The 20258-nt window shown below is 45.8% G+C and overlaps 1 protein-coding gene across 2 annotated transcripts in view; it reads left to right on the top strand.

Annotated features, from left to right (window-relative positions):
• rapgef2b (Rap guanine nucleotide exchange factor 2b) overlaps positions 1 to 20258 on the top strand; it is a gene marked incomplete at its 3' end in the record, with an annotated part of 94751 nt that overhangs the window by 62902 nt on the left and 11591 nt on the right. For both annotated transcript variants that reach the window (XM_079228415.1, XM_079228416.1), the window contains exons 7-14: positions 10607 to 10738; positions 15116 to 15293; positions 17058 to 17194; positions 17975 to 18133; positions 18738 to 18890; positions 18992 to 19156; positions 19302 to 19409; positions 19614 to 19817. In XM_079228415.1, the coding sequence (XP_079084541.1) occupies positions 10607 to 10738; positions 15116 to 15293; positions 17058 to 17194; positions 17975 to 18133; positions 18738 to 18890; positions 18992 to 19156; positions 19302 to 19409; positions 19614 to 19817 (1236 nt within the window). The remainder of the gene's footprint in view (positions 1 to 10606; positions 10739 to 15115; positions 15294 to 17057; positions 17195 to 17974; positions 18134 to 18737; positions 18891 to 18991; positions 19157 to 19301; positions 19410 to 19613; positions 19818 to 20258) is intronic.

Here is a 20258-nt window from a genome sequence, read left to right as displayed (position 1 = left end):
GTGTCGCGATTTGTACGCAGAAACATCTCCTCTTGCTCCGCTGGTTGTCCGTCATATTGACTCGGATCATCAGCAGAACACTTTAAGTGTGAGCCGGTGCCTGAAACCGTATTTATGAGAGTTGAATTAAGGAGATAAAGGAGGTAGATAGCAGACTCTGCCACGTATGATGAGTTGTTTTTATTGCATCACATGATAGTAAGTGTGTCATCCAGCGGCGTAATGATTTTTTTTTTTTTTCATGGCTCTAATGCTACGCATCAGCAAACGAACCTCCATCACATGGCCGACCCCGTAGACGCGCTGAGCAGCAGCCGGGTTCACAGACTGTTTACAAATGGCAGGCGAGGCCCCGCCCACCCGCTTCACCCTCATGCATGTAGCACACACTGCTATTGAGCATTAATGTTACTCACTTCACTGTCACATTCCTAATAAGATACATGCCCCATCCACCCTTTCTCCCTGTACATGTAGCTTGTGATTAGTCGGAGAGAAAAAAAGAGATTAATTGGCTTGTTTGTTCCTGGATCGCTTTTAAAACGAGGGGGGGGGGTCTGATATTCCCCAGACACGATTCCGTTGCCTCGGTGATGTAATGATGCCCTACTCCTCTTCTCCTCCCCTCCTTTGGTGATTGGTGGAGATGTTAATGAACAGCAAAGCACCTGAGCCTTTTTTTTTGGGGAGGGGGTTGTTGTGATACATTACATCATGGCTCGGAGCAGGAGAGGTGATGTCATCTCCGGTCTTCAGCGCCCCTCCCCCCCCTCACCGCCTCCCACTCAGCTCCCCCATTACTCTGACTGGGAGCAGCTCCAAAACCAGCAAGCTGCTCTCTAGGCATTGTCTGTTGTCTGTCCCAGCATAACACAAAGCTCCATCCAGCCGCTGTGGTCGAATGCTTTGTTGCTTATTGGATTTGCTGTTATTTGTATACATTGTTATTTGTGGGAGTTGGTGTGCACAATTTGTGTTCACCGTTTATCACCCGATTCAGCATCGTGGTTCTTGTTTATGATCAATGCTGAGCTCCAACTGCTAATTATTTTCACACTCCATTGATATTTTTGAGCTTTTGTTTAATCTGTAAAAGTAGTCCAACGCCTAAACATTACAAAATAATACAATTGAGAACAGCATAGATCAGTGTGTTGGCGTTTCTTCTCGATGGATGACTTAAACAGTTAATCATAGTTGTCGTAGCGTCAGTGCTGAAATGATGGTTTAGTGGCCCATTTCTTAACATGCAAAGTATTGCAGCTTTATACAGTGATGTTGCACTAAAAGGACTTGTAAATGACAGTAATATAACAAGACAGCAGGAAGTGATCGACGGCGCCAACATTTCATATATTAAAAAAAAAGGCCTTAAACGGAATGACAGCTACTTTTTGACACACTTCATGATGAAGCGTGCCACAGTGTGTAAATCACGGCAGCTCTGGTTGGTGATGTTACGTCTTTGTCTCTCGGTTGTGAACTGAATTCGTTTTATTTATTTATTTGTGGATATATGAACTGCAGCACCTCTCCTTTTTATTGTCTTGCTTGGCATTTTAAGCGCCTCCATTGTTCCCTGTGACGTCTTTTGGTCATTTAAAGTGCCGACCTCGTATCTCGGTCTGTCAGGAGACCTTCATATAAGGGACCGTCCATGGATCCAATATCCGGGGTCTCTAGAGGCACGGCCCATCACCTGGGAACACACACACACACACACACACGCACACACACACACACTATTCCGCCCCTCTTGTGATCACAAAGCAGTGATGTGTTTGTGCTGTTTGTTTGTCGGTGACGCTGCTGCTCATTGTACTACAGCTGAGTGAAGGTGAAGTGGGAGTCTATTGCCACTTCTACCGTCGCTTCTCTTTTACACACACACACACGCACTCATCGACCCTCCCTCCCTCCATTTCGCCTTGTCTCGCTGCTTCCGTCGCCACAGCAACTGAAAGCCCTGGAGGGTGTGTGTGTGTGGGGGGGGGGGGGGGGGTCCTAGTGCTCACAGTTGCCATGGCTATTCCAGCTGAGTGACAGTGGCAGTGACATCATCGCTGCCAGCCTCATGCGTTCATTCACTTTGAATACTTCCATCCTTCAGCTCTTTTTACTCCCTTTTCTCCCCATAAGAAGCGATATAACTTTATTCCTTTCTCTATCTCTCTCTCTCTCTCTCTTTCTGTGTGTGTCTGCCTCTTTTCCTCTCTCTCTCCACAGGAAGTGCTGCTGTCTCCGTTTCTGTCTCCCCCGCCCAGGAAATGGCTTTCCCTTCACTCCGTTGCCATGCCAACCGGCTCTTGTGCCGAAGTGAGCGTGATAATGGCATTACGCGCACTCTGCTCCTCTCCTCCTCTCTTCATCCCTCTATCGCCCGTCCGTCTACCTTTTTTTTCCTTTTTCTAAAGGTGGCGTTTCTTCCTCCCACCCTCTCCACATGGGCACCGGCTCTCTCTCCTGGCGATTCGCTCTTTGTCACCTCACATCACCGCTCTCTCTCATCTCTCTCTTTTCCCCTCATTCTCTCTCTCTCTCCCCCCTCCCTCACTCCCTCCATCTTTCTATCTGGGTGTGTTGTAAGCCCTCCAGAGAGGCACAGCCACAGCAGCTCTTACAGCATCACTGTCTGGCAGGGAGGAGGACCTTACTCCCTTCTCCCTCCCTCCCCCATCTCCTCCCTCCAGCACCCCTCTCCTCCTCCTCCTCCCGTGACACACATTACTTCCCCCCCCCCCCCCCCCTCTCCCGTTACAAACAAACCGCTGGCTTTAACGTACAGTACCTCGGTGGAGGCTGCAGGCGTCTCGGTCGTCAAATAATGTAATGGTGCATAAAGGCGTTTGTGCGCGCGCGTGCGTTCCTGTGTGTGTAGCTTTGACTCGCGGGAGGGAGATAAAGAGAGAGAGAGAGGGTAGGCAGAGGGAGCAAACGTGAGTGAAAGTGTTGTCAGCCATTTTTCGCATCTTTTTTATTATTTTATTTCCCCTGTTTTCTGCTTTTTATTATCGGCGTGGAGATGTGATTGTCAAGTGCGCGGAGAGAGAGAAAGAGAGACAGAAGCTTGCTCGTCTTCGCTTGGATAAAAGGATATATTTTTCTCTCTTCCTCCTCTTCTGTGGTTTTAAGCTATTTCTGTGGCGAGCAGCGGGGTGGCTGGAATAAACGCAGAAGCCGGCGTCGGTGTTGAGAGTCTCATCGGGCCGAGACGCACAGCGGATACTCCCCAAAAAAAAGCTGTCAAGCCGCCGCCTCCTTTCCAGAGAGACGGCGCAGCCGAGGGAGAGGGAGGGGAGAGAGAGAGAGGGCAGGCGGCTTGCACAGGGATGGGGGGTCTGTGCCGTGGCTTGTAGGGCAGGTCCGGCATGTTAGATGTTTTAGCCCGGAGAAGCGTTTTTTCACTATGAAACCATTAGCGGCGTCAGACAGCAATGGAGTCCCGAGCCAGCAAGAGAAGACCCCGGTAAGTAGCCCATCGACGTGCGCCGTTGCAACGTCTTCTCTCCCTCTTTCTTCTCTCTCTTTCTCTCCCTCATTTACGACCCACTACACTAGACATGATTACCGGCCGGTGTGATGGATGCGCATCGGGGTTTTTCTATCGAGCCTCCGCGGGCTGAATGGACGCTGATGATCGGTGCCACGTCGAGCCTCCGATGTGTGTCAGTGTGTTGTACTAGAAACGGCCGCCATGTGCTTGCTGTCACTCACTCACGCGCGCGGGCACACGCGCACTGAATTTTAAGGACCGTATCGATCGCGTCAGCCCCAGACTGTTCCTGTAAAAGAATAATAATGAGGTTAAAACGTTTTTCATAAGAAGTGGAAACAAATGCAGCGCCCAGGTCAACGTGTCGCTAATACTCATTTAAATATTGAAGATTATAGGATACTTATTGACGCCTGTGCGGATGTAATGGTGTGTTTAAGGCGCACACACAACCAGCGGTGCACATGCATGCGCGCGTGTGTGTGTGTGTTTAACGACCGACGTCTCAGCCCTCGTTATGTTTAACGATGCACTGACATGACACTATTTGATTGTTAGGTCCCTAATATGTGCCATAAAATGAATCACGCCAGGTGTCTTTTGCATTGAGGGTAGAAGAAGCAATACATCCAGTGGTTTGATGGGAGGTGATGTCATGTGTGTTATCCTGAACGTCTTAACCTCTATATGCGCTGCTTAAACCCAGACTGTGATTACAAGAATTGATATTTTGTGTGTGTGTGTGTGTGTGTGTGACCAGCTGAAGTACTAGTGTGACCCTCCTAGTCCGTTTAGCACGCTGCTGGTGGAGCTGTCCGTGGTGCTGGAAGCAGCCGGCAGCTCCAGCAGATACACGGGAGGCCTGAGCTGATCTGCTCTTGAACGGTAAACTAATAGATCGGCTGTCAGCGCCGCTGGCATCACTCACACGTCAGGGGCCACACACACACACACACACATAGAGGCAGGGCTGTAAATCACACTGATGGACGGTTCCTGGATCGCAGAGCACAGATGCCGAGGGGAGGAGAAAAAAAATAACCTTAATCTTCCTTTAATAGTCATGGACGTGTCATTGTTGATGACATATCTCATCCTGCGTCCTCGTAGTATGTGCAGGGAGGCCTTATCTATCTATTTCTATATTTTTCTCTCTCTCTGTATCAGATGCATTTCTAAAACATCCCAAACTATATAGTTGCTCTTTATTCTTTGCACATTTAAACGTGCAAAGTATTTTATAACATCTATTATGTGTTTTATGCGCCATATGTAGCCAAAGGCAACCCTCCTCTAACAACTCTGTGATTTGTTGCCCAATTGCATTTTGATGCCGAGTATACCTTGATATGAACACAACTAGTATTTTTATGTAGTATGACTGTAATAATCGACAGGCTTCCAGGCGCGCTGTGCCATTTGAGCATTACCCTCATCGAAATAGATCTTTCAACATTGATTCGACTGGTTTTCCAGGAATCTAACAAAAGCACTCGGCCGAGTGAGCAGTAACACTTCAAAATATCCTTACGGTGTTGATTGTAGGGTTTCTATTTTTAACAAGGAATGACAAGTTCTGTCAAATAGCATGTTGTTCTAATTCAGCAATGTGTTATTGGCAGGATGGAATAGTTTCTACAGCCAAAACACGGATGAACGCACAACGCATGCACACCTCGAGTTGGAAAACAAAAACAAGCAGACATGCCAGCAAGTTAACACAAATGGCAATTTGATAGAACTTTGAGAAACATGAGTGCAGTAATATAAGTTTGGCGTGTAAGTTATGCTACATGGTCTGAAGTCGGGGTAGAAAGGAGTAAAAAAGTGTTTTGTCCTTTTCATTTGGAAGGTCTCTAGACTGTTCACCTCTTCTCCCTTTCTCTCCTCCTCCTGCCCTTTTTTATTGGACTTTTTCTTATGTTCTCAGCATATAAATGGAGGCTAGTGTAAATATTAATTTAGCAGGAAACCCAGCACGGGCCGAGTCAACGGATCTTATTACAGTAATGACATCATCCCAGTAGGTTCACGACCATTGGCTCCCACTATACGTGTAATTCCCCGTTAGCTTATCTTTCCTCCGGAGGCCCGTGGTTTCCACTCTTATGGCGGCGTTTTTTTTAATCTTTACTGCAAACGAGGCACACATCGACTCGCACCGCCGCGGCACAACTCGCGTTGATTCATTACGCTTTTTTTATGGACGTTCTTTATCTTCTGTGGTGATTACTTGACCATGAATGCTGTCTCGTTATCTTTGAACGTTTCATTGAAATAACGCCCATGTGATGAAGACACAGGCCCATACGTTTCAGACTCGCTGGGCTCTGGTAATAACACGGATCGACACTAATGCTCGATGTTTTTCTTTATTCACATGACATTTTCTCACCCATAATCCTGATAACCTTGTTAACAACTGGCAGTCATATGAAAACTGTGTCAGCAAACATACGTTTTGGAGATTTGTTGCACATCCACCAACATTCCTTTGGCAGGAGAAGCCTATACTTCTTTTGTTTACAGTAATTGGCATCTGGAACAGCGATGATTTGTAATGGCAATATAATGGACTGGACTGTATTCCTCATGTGAGCTGGTCATCAAGCCCTGGTCCTAATGCCGCCTTGTGCGGTGCAGACTGGTTGAGCTGCAACTAGGAAGGGGAAAGCCCAGAGAGAATATCAGGCCCATTTAATCGGACGCTCCGCCAAAAGGAGTTTTAATCTCTTGATCCGCGAGGCTCAGGAAAGCGAGAAGCGACCGCCATGGTCAGGGGGAACTCTGGGATGTGCGTGCTTGTCTTCTAGCCCTCAAACATTGGCAGCCCTCCATTTTTCTTCGCAAGTAGACAAAGTTAAAACCACATGTGAAATTGGGAAAGGAGCGCAGCTTCAGGCGCTTGTTCAGCTGCTTGAAGTCAGAAGGAAAAATCCTCGTTGTTGTGTTTTGCTCCATAATTTAAGCTCATTAAACCAACAACTTCAATTTACCGCCTTTTCAGAAGAAAATAGGGTGTGTGAGACCACTTCATGCTTCTTGTGTCTCATGAGCTCGACCAACCACAATATTGGACACCTGGTGTAATGGCACGGATTCACCCTCAGCATACGAAGGCGCTAAAGAGATTGAGAGCCGGCCAAGCGCTTCCACTCAGGGCTTCCACCCGGCAATCTAGGTCATTAGGTCTACAGTGTAATTTAAGAAGCGCCACATCTGCTCACATGTAGGCAGAGCTGAGTGTTGTGGCCCGAGCATCAGAGCGACGCTTAATCCTCCTGTGACAGCTGATTGTACGTATTTTCGGCTCGCAGGGCTCACTTCACTTGTTTGCGTGAAAGAGAGAGCTGAATAAGGAGTAAAAGGAGCGCAGAGAGGCAGATTTTGAAGGTAGGAGAATAATCACAATTTCACGCTGCGGTTGATTGCATGAGCAGATCACTAATGGCTTCAAACAATAGCGTGTCCGTGCAGATCGACCGGGGTTAACGACGCCCCGCACATGTATCGCCGTCCGCCGTGCCACTGATTGGAAAAGCGTAATGAGGATGTGTGTCAGTATCGCTGTGCTGGCATCCATCTTGGCCCAGTCTCTCGCATGCCATCGGGCCGAAGAGGTCAATGGAGCACATGCTTATAGACCGAATGGACGCTGGCTTATTGGTCGACAGACAGATGACCTAAATGAGTGGAGAGAAAGGATTAAGTGTTTATTATCCGCTCCCTTTATCCCGCTGTCCTGCCTTCCCTTTATCTCTCCCTCTTTCCTGGGGGTGAGGGGGCGGGGCTTGCAGTTTTATGGGGGTTTGTTGGGAGGGGGTGGGACCTTTTGTAGCTGGTTGTGGAAACCAGTGGGGATACTATTATTGACATATAATCCACTCCAGCGGCTGGTTGGAAGGCCATATATCGACAAACGCCACATGACCGGTCCTGTACTCTCAATAATGAGACTATAGAATTAACTTACCATGGCTGCACTTCCATGCATTGAATGTGCAACAAAACTGTTCAGAAATTGTTAATAATTTAGGAATTTTATTGGCATTGAGGTTTTTTATTTGATTCTCAATGGGCAGTTTTTTTTTTAAAGGATATTTGTCGATAATATTCTATATTTTAGAAATTGTCACTAAACCCAAGAATGAGTTTAAAAAAAAAATGGAAACCTCAAACACGCAGATGTCAGGTAACAGATATAAATGGTCACGGCCGTAGCTCCAACACAACTCCACTTCTGGGGTTTGTATTACATCGGAGATTTGATATTTCCGCTCCATAATCTGTTTTGCTCCCGAAAAGTCATCGGAAAGGAAATGTGATGAGGCTTCATCACTGCAGCGCCAGACGGACAAAGAGATTCATCACACGGCACAATAACGCCCAGCCAGCAGTAATAACAATGTGGAAGTCAGCTGGAGGCGTTGAGAGTGAAGTCGACCAGATGAGGGGATGGGAAATATTAGCCTGGGGGCGGGGCTGTGCCTGACTTGGCCCGCCGGTCCACCACTTTGGTTAGTGCAGCCAGCCAGATAATTAAACGTGATGGCAATCTTTGACACAGTGTAGTCGAATTACACATCAGTGCCACAAGAGCTGCACTGTGTGGCTCTCAGTCTCTTGTCACATGACACATAAAGGGCGCCTTGTGGATGGATACGTCTTATTTTTTCTCATTCCCCCCCCTCAGAAAGGTTGCCACACCTTCCGCCGAAACCAATTCAGTGCCACAACACCTCCGAGCTCTTCAACTTCTATTGTGGCTCAGACTCAAAGAGGAGATCATGAATATTGAGAAGTCCTTTAGTCAAAACTAGTTTCCAATATTCCACTTTCCCTCCCATTTCCAAAACTAATTAACCAGTGAGTGCTTCAGAAGCTATGACGTTTTTTTTTTTTTTTTTTTACCCCAGAGTACGTTCTAGAGCAGATGACGGCTCCAACCCATTTACTTGTAAATGAACCTCCCGATACATATTTGTGTCCACTGCGTTGTGAGGACCTCGTAGTGTCCAAAAACTATCCGAGGCAGATGACACCCATGCTGTTCCTCGCAGAGCGTTTTACCTTCTGCACATCAGAGAAGAGGAAGAGCTAAAAGCCTGGCTAGTGCCTGCACCGTCTGTTCAGTGTCGCACCCACAATCAGGATTTACTGGAGCAAAGTTTGTTTTTAGATTTCTATGATATTCAAAGTCTGGCCTTAATAGCTCGATTAAAAGTTTTTACGGTCGAGAAGAAACATTTAAAATGCATCAACTAAAATGTTGTTTACTACCCACATCTGAAATGCTACAGCATGTAAAAACAGTTAAACTCCATCTCTGCAGATGTTTCGATTCAGCTCTGATGTCACAGTTTAAAGCGGAAGCAACCTAGTTCATATCGGGCCCATATTTGAATTTTAGGTGTAAAAAAAACTGAATATTGATGATCTGCCGCAGCCAAAAGTGGAGTTTAAAGCGGCTCGGAGCGGTCTCCCTGCTGAGTATCAGATATATGTTGGTAAATAAAACATTTGGCCATAAAATATTTACATCTATAGACTCCATGAACCAGTTTACGCAGTTTGATTACATTCATATTTCGCCCCCGTGGCTTTCATCAGATGTGATGGGTTTCATTCGGAAACGCTATATATTGTGCACATTTAGAATAATATATTTACAGATTTATAAATCAGTGTTGTGTTAATATGTAAAAGACTTGAGATGGCCAAATAGAGAGATGTGCTGTACCCAGTGAGGCATTAAATGAGAATTTTAAATATTTCTAACTGTACAGTAGTATACTTATTGATCAGTGTACTGATCATTTTCTCAGTCTCTTGATGATCCTTTTGTTACTATAATGTCAGAAAAGAGTGGAAATTGCCCAAAATGTTGGCCGCCGAGGCCAAATCCCCAAAATATGAAATGTATAACGACAGAAAACAGTGAAAGAGGTCTTCGATACTCATATTTAAGAAGCTCCCGCCTGCCGTCTTTGCTTGGAAAGTGTTGTTTTCAGCTCTAACGCCTACATGTAGATGCAGCGCAGAGTGTTCTCCAGATAAAACACGGCTGCCGTCAGCAAGGCTGTCATCTCCATGGAGCAGTGGGTTGGCTCATTTACAATATAATTAATTACAGCACGTCGTTCTGTTACTTTATACACTATGAATAACTCAGAGGGATTCCCCCCCCCCTTGACTGCCTGGTGTTTATTGAGGTTATGCATGTTGCGTGCTTTAATTAGGGTATTTCCTTGATGGATGCAGCGCTTTTTATTGGTTAACTCTACTAATAATTAAAAGAAGAAGAAGTTCCCGCGAGGCCTAACGTCTTAACGGCTGATATCAGCAGCTGCATACGTGTTGTATGACTTTCAGATGAAGTCAGTTGAACTGTCTCACTTGGACAATGACTGTTGAGAGCTTTAGTGAGCTCTTGATCTGACCCATGGATGGAGGACGAGGATCCTTTTTTATTATTGTGTGTTAAACTCGATAAACGCTTTTGACTGATTCTATGGAAGCGGATGATTTAATTATCTTCCCCTTTTTTTCCTGTCCTTTTTACTCTTTGCTTTGATAATAAATTGTGTAAAGTTGAGCTCTTGCAGTGGGACTAATTAATGTTTTGTTCCGTTAACGTTGCATAATCACAGTTGTGGAGTAAAGACAAAGATAAGCTGGGTAGTATTCATGAATAGAAGAGTGTTACTTTCCAATTAAAATGAAAGGAGGGCAATGCTCTTTTGTAGTTTGTAAGTCACATACCAAAAAAAATAAAAATGTTTTGCCTACAACAGACACTTCATTTCATCGCAATGATTCGTGCGTGTCCACTTTGAAATGATAAAACAGGAAGCAAACGCGAGGAAGAGAAAGGAATAATGCAGTGACATCCAAGTACAGGAAGTCTTTGCACGACATCTTCAATCCAACCTGAGGGACAGCAAGCCGTTAAGTGTGTCCCCACTTGGCTGGCAGCCAGCAGGAGTGTTAGCGTGAGGGACCAATGGTGGCGGCGGAGCTGGCTGATACTGACCATCTGTGTGTATGTTGTGTGTGTGTGTGTGTCTGTGTGTCTGTGTGTGTGTGTGTGTGTGTGTGTCTGTGTACGTGCAGCTCCCCGCAGACTTCAGCAGACTTCACCTGGCCGACGGCTTGCACCCACAGGTGACCCACGTCTCCTCCAGCCACTCAGGATGTAGTATCACCAGCGACTCTGGAAGCAGCAGCCTGTCAGACATTTATCAGGTAAGGACGCCACCCGTTTTGGCGCTGGATCCCCAGTTTAGACCAGTTTGGACCCCCCCAACCCCAACGGATAGTTCAGTAGCTGTGGCGGTTTGTGAAACTGGACGGAGTCGTGACGTCGGTCACGCGAGATTTAAACCTCACCCGATCTAGTCTGGGTCATCGTTCTTCAGCCAGATTTATTTTTCTTAATCTCTCACGCTGCGAGTTAGTTTAGAACATCGATACCTCATGTCCTTACAATACATGTATAGCTACTATCAGCAGCTTAGCTGGAAGACTGGAATCACAACTTGATGTTTATAGGCTTCACATCGTGTTACTATTGGTCAGTTTCAGTGGTGCTGGTAGGATATTTATTTGTTTTACCTTTTTGGTCAGTCATTTCCAGTTTTTGTGCTGAGGTTAAGCTAACTAGCTGCTAGCTCTAGCTTTATATGCACTGTACACAGACATGAGTGGTATCAATCTGCTCATCTAACTCCCAAAAAAATCCCATTTCCTGAAGTGTCAAACTGTTAACAAATGACTTTGTTCGCTTGCTTTCTCACTTCAAGTAGCATGACATTAACTAACCGTCAGTTAATGTTTTCTAAACCAATCTACGCGGACAAATGAAGTAAGTGAACTGAAGCCCGGCTCATATTAATGCAAGTCGGTGAGCCTCTCCAAACATAAGCCCCCGGGACCGCGGGTCTTTCACTTTACAGCAGAACAAGAACATTTGGGAGTGAACGTAAACGCTTGGCAGACAAAGTGGCCATGGAGACGCTGAATATGACGCCGTCCCCGCTCGACGGGAGACGAGCCGGCGGGCGGGCGGCTGCGAGCAGGTGGGCCAGCCTACATCCTGACTCCAGCTCTGCCTCTCATCACCTCAAAGCACAAGTACAGAACTCCCAGGGAGCTGTGACGTACGATCTCGTGTGATAAGGAGCTTCATGAGCCGCTTATTTTCTTCTTCTTTTCATGCTACGATATTACAGCGAGCAACTTTATACTCGGATATACATTTTTTTTATTTAGTTAAAATACGACTAAGGTAACGAATAAGGGAATTTTAATGTATTCTAGCAGCGGTAAATAAGACGAATTTCTGCTTGAAAAGAACACACACAAAATCTTGTGACTCTGGACGGGCCCCAAACCCTGCGACTAATCCTCTTAGCAGCGCACCCACCCTATTGGCTCCCGACGCCGTCACCTGCTGTGTGTGCCTATTTGTGTGTTTGTAAGTGGGCTTGTGACTGTGCTCAGGGGGCATCAGTCAGAATCACTTTGTGTTGTTTGGACCTCTTCTTGGCGTGTGTTTGTGTGTGTGCAAGAGGCATTAGATCATATTGTTTGAATGCAGATTTGTAGTTGCGTGTTACACCTGTGTGTGTGTGTGTGTGTGTGTGTGTGTGTGTGTGTGTGTGTGTGTGTGTGTGTGTGTGTGTGTGTGTGTGTGTGTGTGTGTGTGTGTGTGTGTGTGTGTGTGTGTGTGGCCAAGCTGTGGCTGGCTGGAGCAGGTTGAACAGGCTCTCCTGTCCGCAGCCTGCGATCGTGCTCTCACAGCCATCTGCTATCTCGGTCTCTCGATTTCTCTCCTCTCTCTTTCTCTCAAACACACACTTCTTTCTTCTGGGCTCTCAATCCTTCTTTGCTGGAACTCTAACATCTTTTAATCTGCCTGTAGCATCAGCTGCTCTGTCTCTAAGCGCTATATATATATATATAAACACACACACTCGGAGACTTTAAACCGTTCTCTCTCATCACATGTGGTCAAACCTCTCTGCTCCGCTCTCTGGTGGTGATCTACTTACATCTTGTTGCATCTTTCGCTTCGATTAGTACGCGAGCTCTTTTGTCTGCACACGTTCCTCCACAGTCCCCACGCAACTACTGTCCAAGTTGGAGCTGAAACAACCAGTCGATTGATAGAAAAGGAATGTGCAACTATTCTGATTATCATTCCTTATTTGTTTTGGTCCTTTTTGGATTAAAAAAAAAAAGCCCAAACATTTGCTGTTTTTCTTCTGTCCTTTTATGTAAGTGAACTAAACATTTTTGGGGATTTTAAACTGTTGAATCAAACAAGCGATGAATAGATCTCAGTTTGGCTGTATTCAACTTTAGTTAACTTACCAAGAAAAAACTCCAACAGCTTCTGATCAATTAAAGCCATGCAGTTCATTTCTATTCGTGACCGCTTTTCACTGGTTGCATTAATATGTTTATTTTGATTAGTTCAAACAGTTTAATCATCTCCTAACCTCTCAGATGGATCTAAAGACTTCTTGGGGTTACTGCTCGTAGCAGTAGATCGTGTGTCTTTACCTTTTATCAGCCAGTCTTCAGGGTTGAGGTTACAGATGATTTAAAGGATGAATACTTTATTGTCCTAAGGTACCTGACGTGACTCCCCAGACTGTTTGTTGTACACATGTATTTACACTTGAGACCACAGGGAGTTGATGGTGCAAATATGGTGTTATATTTTGCCATTTAAAGTTGTTTTCTGAGGAGAAAGGGTCCCACGTTGTTGATGAGAAGCATTTGGATAGTTTCACCGCGGCTTCCACATCAGTCCCACGTCACCGGCAACATGGCGCACTGTTGTGTGTCTGAATAAATCATGATACTGGTCCTTCAGAAGGACTTTAACGCATCGATCCAAGAATAGCCCTGATGAAATATTAACAACACCTGACTTGTCCATTGACTTGTAATGCTTACTGCACATTAATGGGTGTTTGATGCATAGATGACACGGGGAAAAAACTGAGCCCATTGCACATAAACAAAGGGCACGCACACAGGCAACCTGTATTTACATGAGTTCTCTCCATGTGGCGTGTTAAGTGTGAAATTGAATAAATTCACTGTAGCGTCAATGAAGGAATATGCATCCTCACTTGCTGATTTAAATAGTCGAGTGTGTCCTCTGTCCATCTGTAGAAAATGGGCAGTGATTATTCAACTGTCTGAGGTTTTATGACAGAGTGCTCAGGGAATACTATTCATGTAAGAAGTCCTTCCATAGTCTGCTCTGTGAAGTCAGTATTGTGTTGTTTGTTTTGCAGCCACTTTTACCACGAGAGTTATTTTAGTGCATCAGCCCTTGTTATTGATTTATTATATTGTGACAGAAGATATACTGCACTGCTTGTTCTACCGCTCCGTGCGTAACAATCTGTGAAGGCCTCACTTGTACAACCGGACCCCGCCCACCGGGGTGGGTGACGCCCAAACGGCCACTCAGACACTGGCATGAATCATAAATGAGCCCCCTTTTTGCACATGGCGCTTTGAGGGGAAATGACATCGGGTTTCTGCGAGGGGAACCCGGGGCACGGGGACTCTGAGCGCTGAGAAATTCGAAGCAGACTGACTGACCGTCTGGGAGGTGAAGATGCGTCTGGCTCTGGGATTTTGTGGACAGTTTGCGAAGGCAACCTTTTCTTCTCTTTCCATTACGAGGCTCGAGGCCGAGCACCAGATTGAGGTAAAGAGGGCTTGTTTTTCTCACTGTGGCCGTGTCGCAGGGCTGATGCTTTGGGGTCCTTTTTTCTCCTTTCTTTCTTCCTCTCTGCACACTGCTTTGGTTTGTTCTGCACGAGGGTTTCATGTTGCGTGAGCGTGAACCCGGCGCTACGGCCCTTCTGTCATTTATAGAAATGCTTCCTTTGATGATGGCAGAGGAACTCTGTTCGTATCGCTCCTGCACAAGTAATTGCATTACTTTCGCTCCCCATCTCACTTAATTTTCCCCTCATCCCCGCGCACATTTCATCTTGTGCTTTCAAAGAACAGGATCTGGCTCCGAGGCAGGCGGTGGAGTTTGCTGAAGGGGGAGAGGAGAAGTTGGGAGTTAATTAGCTTGTTACTATGCACGGCAGAGCGTTTGGTGTGCCGGGTTGTTGACGCCTGTCTTACTCGTACGATACTGAATACCTCTAATCCATTTCATTAAATGGGTCAAATCTGCACAACGGTTTTACAGAAGCTCCTGTGTCGCAGCTGATGTTTGTACTGTAAAATGATTTCAGCAGTGTGTGTGTATGGGTGTGTATGTATGCAACCTCGGTCTCTGCGTCCTTATTATGCTGATTCTCTACCCTGGCTGGCTTCGTCAGCAGCTGCCATAACTTTTATCCGCTTTCCAGGCATCTAGCTGTCAATCTAAAGCGTTGTTTGTATTGCGCATTCAGGTCGGTGGTCCAGTGTCTCGCTCGAAGACGTGGCTGCAGATGGACTTCTAAACTTTGATGTTTTCTACTGTAGTTCTCTGACTTCTGGCGTTGGATGGAGAAACCAAATCCTCCGCCGCCCCCTTGTTGATCTTGAATCGCCGGTAACTGACTCCTTTCTTCATCTGTTCCCTCTTCGCAGGCCACAGAAAACGAACCAGGTGACATGGACCTGAGCGGCTTGCCAGAGACCGCCGTCGACTCCGAGGAGGACGACGATGAGGAGGACATCGAGCGAGCGTCCGACCCCCTCATGAGCCGGGACATCGTGCGGGACTGCCTGGAGAAGGACCCCATGGACCGAACCGACGATGACATAGGTGAGCGCCCGAAAACAAGCTGTGACAAAACGGTGTTCGTTCCCCCACCGTGCGGCTTATGAATAGCACCGTTGCATATTTTAAAAAAAATATCCAATCTACTTTTTTTTTTTTTTGTGCAAGCCAGCAGTTTTTGAGAAGGGTTTTCAAAGATATCCATAAAAAGCACAGGCAGTGTTGTTCCCCGCTGGGACGGTACTCCTTGTCCCAATTTGAGATGAATTCAGTGCGGTATAAAAGCCACACCCTCCTTTCTAACCTAAATCGGTCACAGGGAATGTAGGCTTTCGAGTAATTCTCAAAGCTTGCAGTATCATATCCCTTAAAGCTGTGACTCAACTCCAATGATAGGCATGTTTAAAAAAAAAAAAAAAAGAAAGAAAAAGAAAGCGAGTACACACACTCGGAGCTAAGCTACAGATGATGCACTGGATGTAGAGTACAGCGACTGCCATCCTCCCCCTCCCATCGCTGATTCCTCCCCCCCGCGGTACACCCCTCCCTCCGCCGGCAGGCTTTTCTAGGTCACTCCGGCACATCCTCTCGCCTCACCTCTCCCAGCACATTAAACTTTCAGTGCTTCCGCAGCTTCACACACGACACTGTTGCCATGCCAAGCACAGGTCAGCCAGAACGCCAGACTGCTGCTCGCCAGCTGAGAGGAGAGAGAAAGGGTTGATAGATGGAGAGAGAGAGCGGTATTTTCCAGCTTTGGACCTCAGTGTAGGGTGCTGCCGGATGTCTCGCACCCTGGGTTATATACATATATAAATATAATGCATGTTCTGACACACCCAGTCAAATACACTTAATATTAAAGCCATCGGCCTAAATAATAAAATAACATGTTTTCTTACTTACTAGCCATGCACATGCAGTAGTTTCAGTGTGCCTTATTTAAAAAACTAATCCTGCTCTGAAATCTCTGCTACAACCCAGTAAAAAGGAAGTGAAAATAATTGATGCTGCGTAAAACAATGAAAAGTAATATTTAAAAAAAGGAACCACAACTTCTCTTTTCTGAAACGATGCCTGGTGGCTCGGCCTGAACAGACCTCACTCTGACGACTTCATACTGAAGAAGTCCCGCCCACAGTGGATAACCTGAGTAACGGGTATTTTAATAATTGATTTGAATTTGTGTTGGTCAGCAGAAATGTCAAACGTCTGATAGTTTCAGCTTCGAGGATGTGACAACTTGTCTTTGTCGCAAAATGAATATATTTGTGTTTGTCGGTCGAACAAAACAAATAATTTGCTCATTTATTTCTGATTCTAGAGATAAAAGAAGTAATTGAGCAATAACCACATGTATCTACAAGATATATCGACCTATTTAAATGGTTAGATACCTCTCCATGAGTCATAAAGTATGTTTATTGGTAATCGTTGGTGAACTGACTCCTTTTTAAACTTGATCGGAGCACTAAATGTGGTTCAGCGTCTGCAATGGACGTCTTAAACTCACTCGGAGGTCCCCGAGTGAGGTGTCAGCAATTATTCTTGGCTCGCCTCGAAGGTTCATATCGACGGAATTGATATTTGGCTTCGTGTTCTCCAGATAATGATTCCTCTGTTGGCTATTCACTGTGTTGATGATCCGTTTTGAGGCTCCAGCCTCCGGGGGCGACGCAGGCGTTGCCAAGAGCGCTGCTCCTCCTCATCCTCATCTTCATCCGTACTCAGCTCTGGTTGTCGAGACTCTATTTGCCCCCTTTTTTTTTTTCTCAACCTCCTCCTCTGTCTCTTCTCTCTCCCTCGCAGAGCAATTACTGGAGTTCATGCATCAACTGCCAGCGTTCGCCAACATGACCATGTCAGTGAGGAGGGAATTGTGCGCCGTCATGGTTTTCGCTGTGGTGGAACGCGCCGGCACCATCGTTCTGAACGACGGAGAGGAGGTGGGTCTGGGTGCAAAGTCGTGCGTCTCGTGACCTTCTCTTGCCTGTGTCTCCCGGGGGAACTGAACCGTGGTCTCAACCCTTCACACCAACCAAGCGTTCGTCTTCCATTAAATGTTTTTTTCCGCACTATTAAATCTGAATGGCGGGCATCCTGTATTGCCGGGCCTTATCTAAGATCCCTGAGGCAACTAGAGACAGCATCACTTATTCTCTCTCTCTTTCTCTCCCTCTCTCTGGTTTCAATGAAGACATTCGTTTTCTTCTATGATGCACTTAAATAATAGAGAGCAGACCTTGCGTTGAAGGCTCGGTCACTTTAGTAAATGTCCAGTCATCGAGAAGTCAGGGATTCATGGAGCATATTATATTGTTGCTGTCGGGGTAAAAGATGTGAATCTCTGCTCAGAAATTCTTGAAAACATCCTTTTATTTTTATGTAATTCCTCAAAACCATAAGATCTTTCTCCATTTTAAATCAAGCATGTATGACTTGCAACAGTACTTTGACTGTTTTGCATCCTCGTATTCTGGTTTAGCTTTGCAGCTCTAATAATCACGCACTGTTGCTGTATCCCTCTGAGGAGAGTGAAAACCCATCTGTTAGTGCAGCAGTCCCCTTGTAGTTGGTTCTTTTTGATAAATAACTTTGACTCATTAAGGGACACCAGCTGTTGGGAATATTACAAGACTGAACTCAATTGGATTTTTCAAAGTTTTTATTGTTGGAGCGTTTCTTTTTTCTTTCCCAAATCTTACCGACGTAATCCCGTTTTCCAGCTGGACTCGTGGTCCGTGATCCTGAACGGTTCGGTGGAGGTGACGTACCCCGAGGGCCGGACAGAGATCCTGTGTATGGGGAACAGTTTTGGGGTGTCGCCAACCATGGAGAAGGAATACATGAAGGGCGTGATGAAGACGAAGGTGGACGACTGCCAGGTACGATCTTGGGCGTAAATGTTCCTGCACAGCATCATGGGGACGGGGTCAGCGGGTCCATTTAATCTGCAACGCAGTGTGAAAAGCGGGACACGGACCCTAATATTCTATTGTATTAAAGCATTTTGTGACCCACTCCATGCAGGCGGGGAGTTGCTTTGGGCGATAGCATCCAATTAAATGTGAGAAACAGCCATTTTGAAAGAGAATAGGCCAGCGCATGCAAAGAGCAAGTTCACATTAAAAGCATCATGTGTTTAATGGGAATAAAGTACGAAACCGTGAAGACATCGAAATGTTGTGAGTCCTTTAATCATCAGGAGCCGAGCTCAGATCAGTGTCTGCAAGAAGTACAACTCTGCTCCTAAATAGGAAGATGTGAGGACAGAAGTTTAGTTGCTAGGCAGAATTTATTTATTCATGTTATCAGTTTTATTGATTTGATATGGTCTCTCAAACAGGGTGATAATTAGGGGGATCGAGTAACAGACATATTAGGCATGTAGCTGCAACACTGTTGAGCGCGTAGGATAAATACATCACATGTATGTGTTGAAATGCATCTAACTCGGCTCTAACTCTTGCTTTGTCCCGTCTTCTCCAGTTTGTGTGCATAGCCCAGAACGACTACTGCTGCATCCTCAACCAGGTGGAGAAGAACATGCAGAAGGTCGAGGAGGAAGGGGAGATCGTTATGGTGAAGGAACACCGCGAACTGGACCGCACCGGCACCAGGAAAGGACACATCGTCATCAAGGTGACAAGTCAATTTACAAATCCCCGCTACATATTTGAAGCTATCTTTAAAAGCCATCATGTTGCTTTTTGTTAAACTAACGCCATGATGTGAACCCTCAGGGCACAGCGGAGCGTCTCACCATGCACCTGGTGGAGGAACACTCAGTGGTGGACCCCACCTACATCGAGGACTTCCTGTTGACCTACAGGACCTTCCTCTCCAGCCCCATGGTCGTGGGCAAGAAGCTCCTGGAGTGGTTCCACGACCCCAGTCTCAGGGACAAGGTACAGGTGGATGACGTCATACTGCAGTTACACACAATCATGTCGGCACTCAAACACACCCAAGCAGAGGTTTTCTATTAACCCATGAATACTAGTCGAGCAGTAAACTGTATGTTGACCCCTGCTGATCATGTGACTGCTGCAGGTTACACGGGTAGTCTTGCTGTGGGTAAACAATCACTTCAACGACTTTGAAGGCGACGCTGCCATGACTCACTTTCTGGAAGAGTTTGAAAGCAATCTGGAGAGAGAAGTAAGTGGAACAACTCGCACAAAGGATTAATCATGTAAAATATATATATATATATATATATATATATATATATATATATATATATATATATATATATATATATATATATATATATATATATATATATATATATATATATATATATGTTGTGTATGCCACTTATTGCACTTTCCTCACATGTGTTGTATGCTTCTTTTTTTTCAGAAAATGTGTGGCCACCTCAGACTGTTAAACATAGCGTGTGCTGCTAAAGCCAAGCCGCGGCTGGTGACGCTGACCAAGCCGTCCAGGGACTCCCCGCTGGCCTTCAGCCTCCTCGGAGGGCAGGAGAAAGGTTTCCGCATCTTCCTTGACGCCGTGGAGCCTGGGAGCAAGGCAGCAGATGTCGGTCTTAAGCGCGGCGATCAGGTGAGATGACTTCCGTTTCCTTTGTCAGACGGCACACATTGCTTCCGGTGGCAGAAAGTGCCTGCGGTTTGTTAAAATCCTGGGATTTCCTTTTTTGAACTGCAGGGAGGGGAACTGTAAAGTCAGCTTCTTTTCTTCTGTAGGCTACAAGTGTAGTAAGTAAAAAATCCCGTCTGCTACACAGACCAGCACATGAATTTATCTTTTTTTCTTGGCTCGGAAGCTCGTTCTTGTTGTGAAATTGTTTTTTTTTACATTTTGCTCTAACTAGCATTAAAGTAAAAAAAAAAAAAAGTTGAAGTCTTAAATTGAACTTACCAGAAGCTGCGGGCAACCCCGTGTTGTCTTTCTTCTCGCAACTTGACTTCTCAACCGTTTTCACACTCTGCAGTCCTCCGGGTTTTAAGCAAAGTCCCTTAATCCCTGAAACCATCTTGAGAG

This window comes from Taurulus bubalis (genome assembly GCF_910589615.1).
Source record: "Taurulus bubalis genome assembly, chromosome: 13".
Taxonomy (NCBI): domain Eukaryota; kingdom Metazoa; phylum Chordata; class Actinopteri; order Perciformes; family Cottidae; genus Taurulus; species Taurulus bubalis.
The sequence above is the reverse complement of the archived record's forward strand: the minus strand, read 5'-3'. Positions and strand labels throughout refer to the sequence as shown.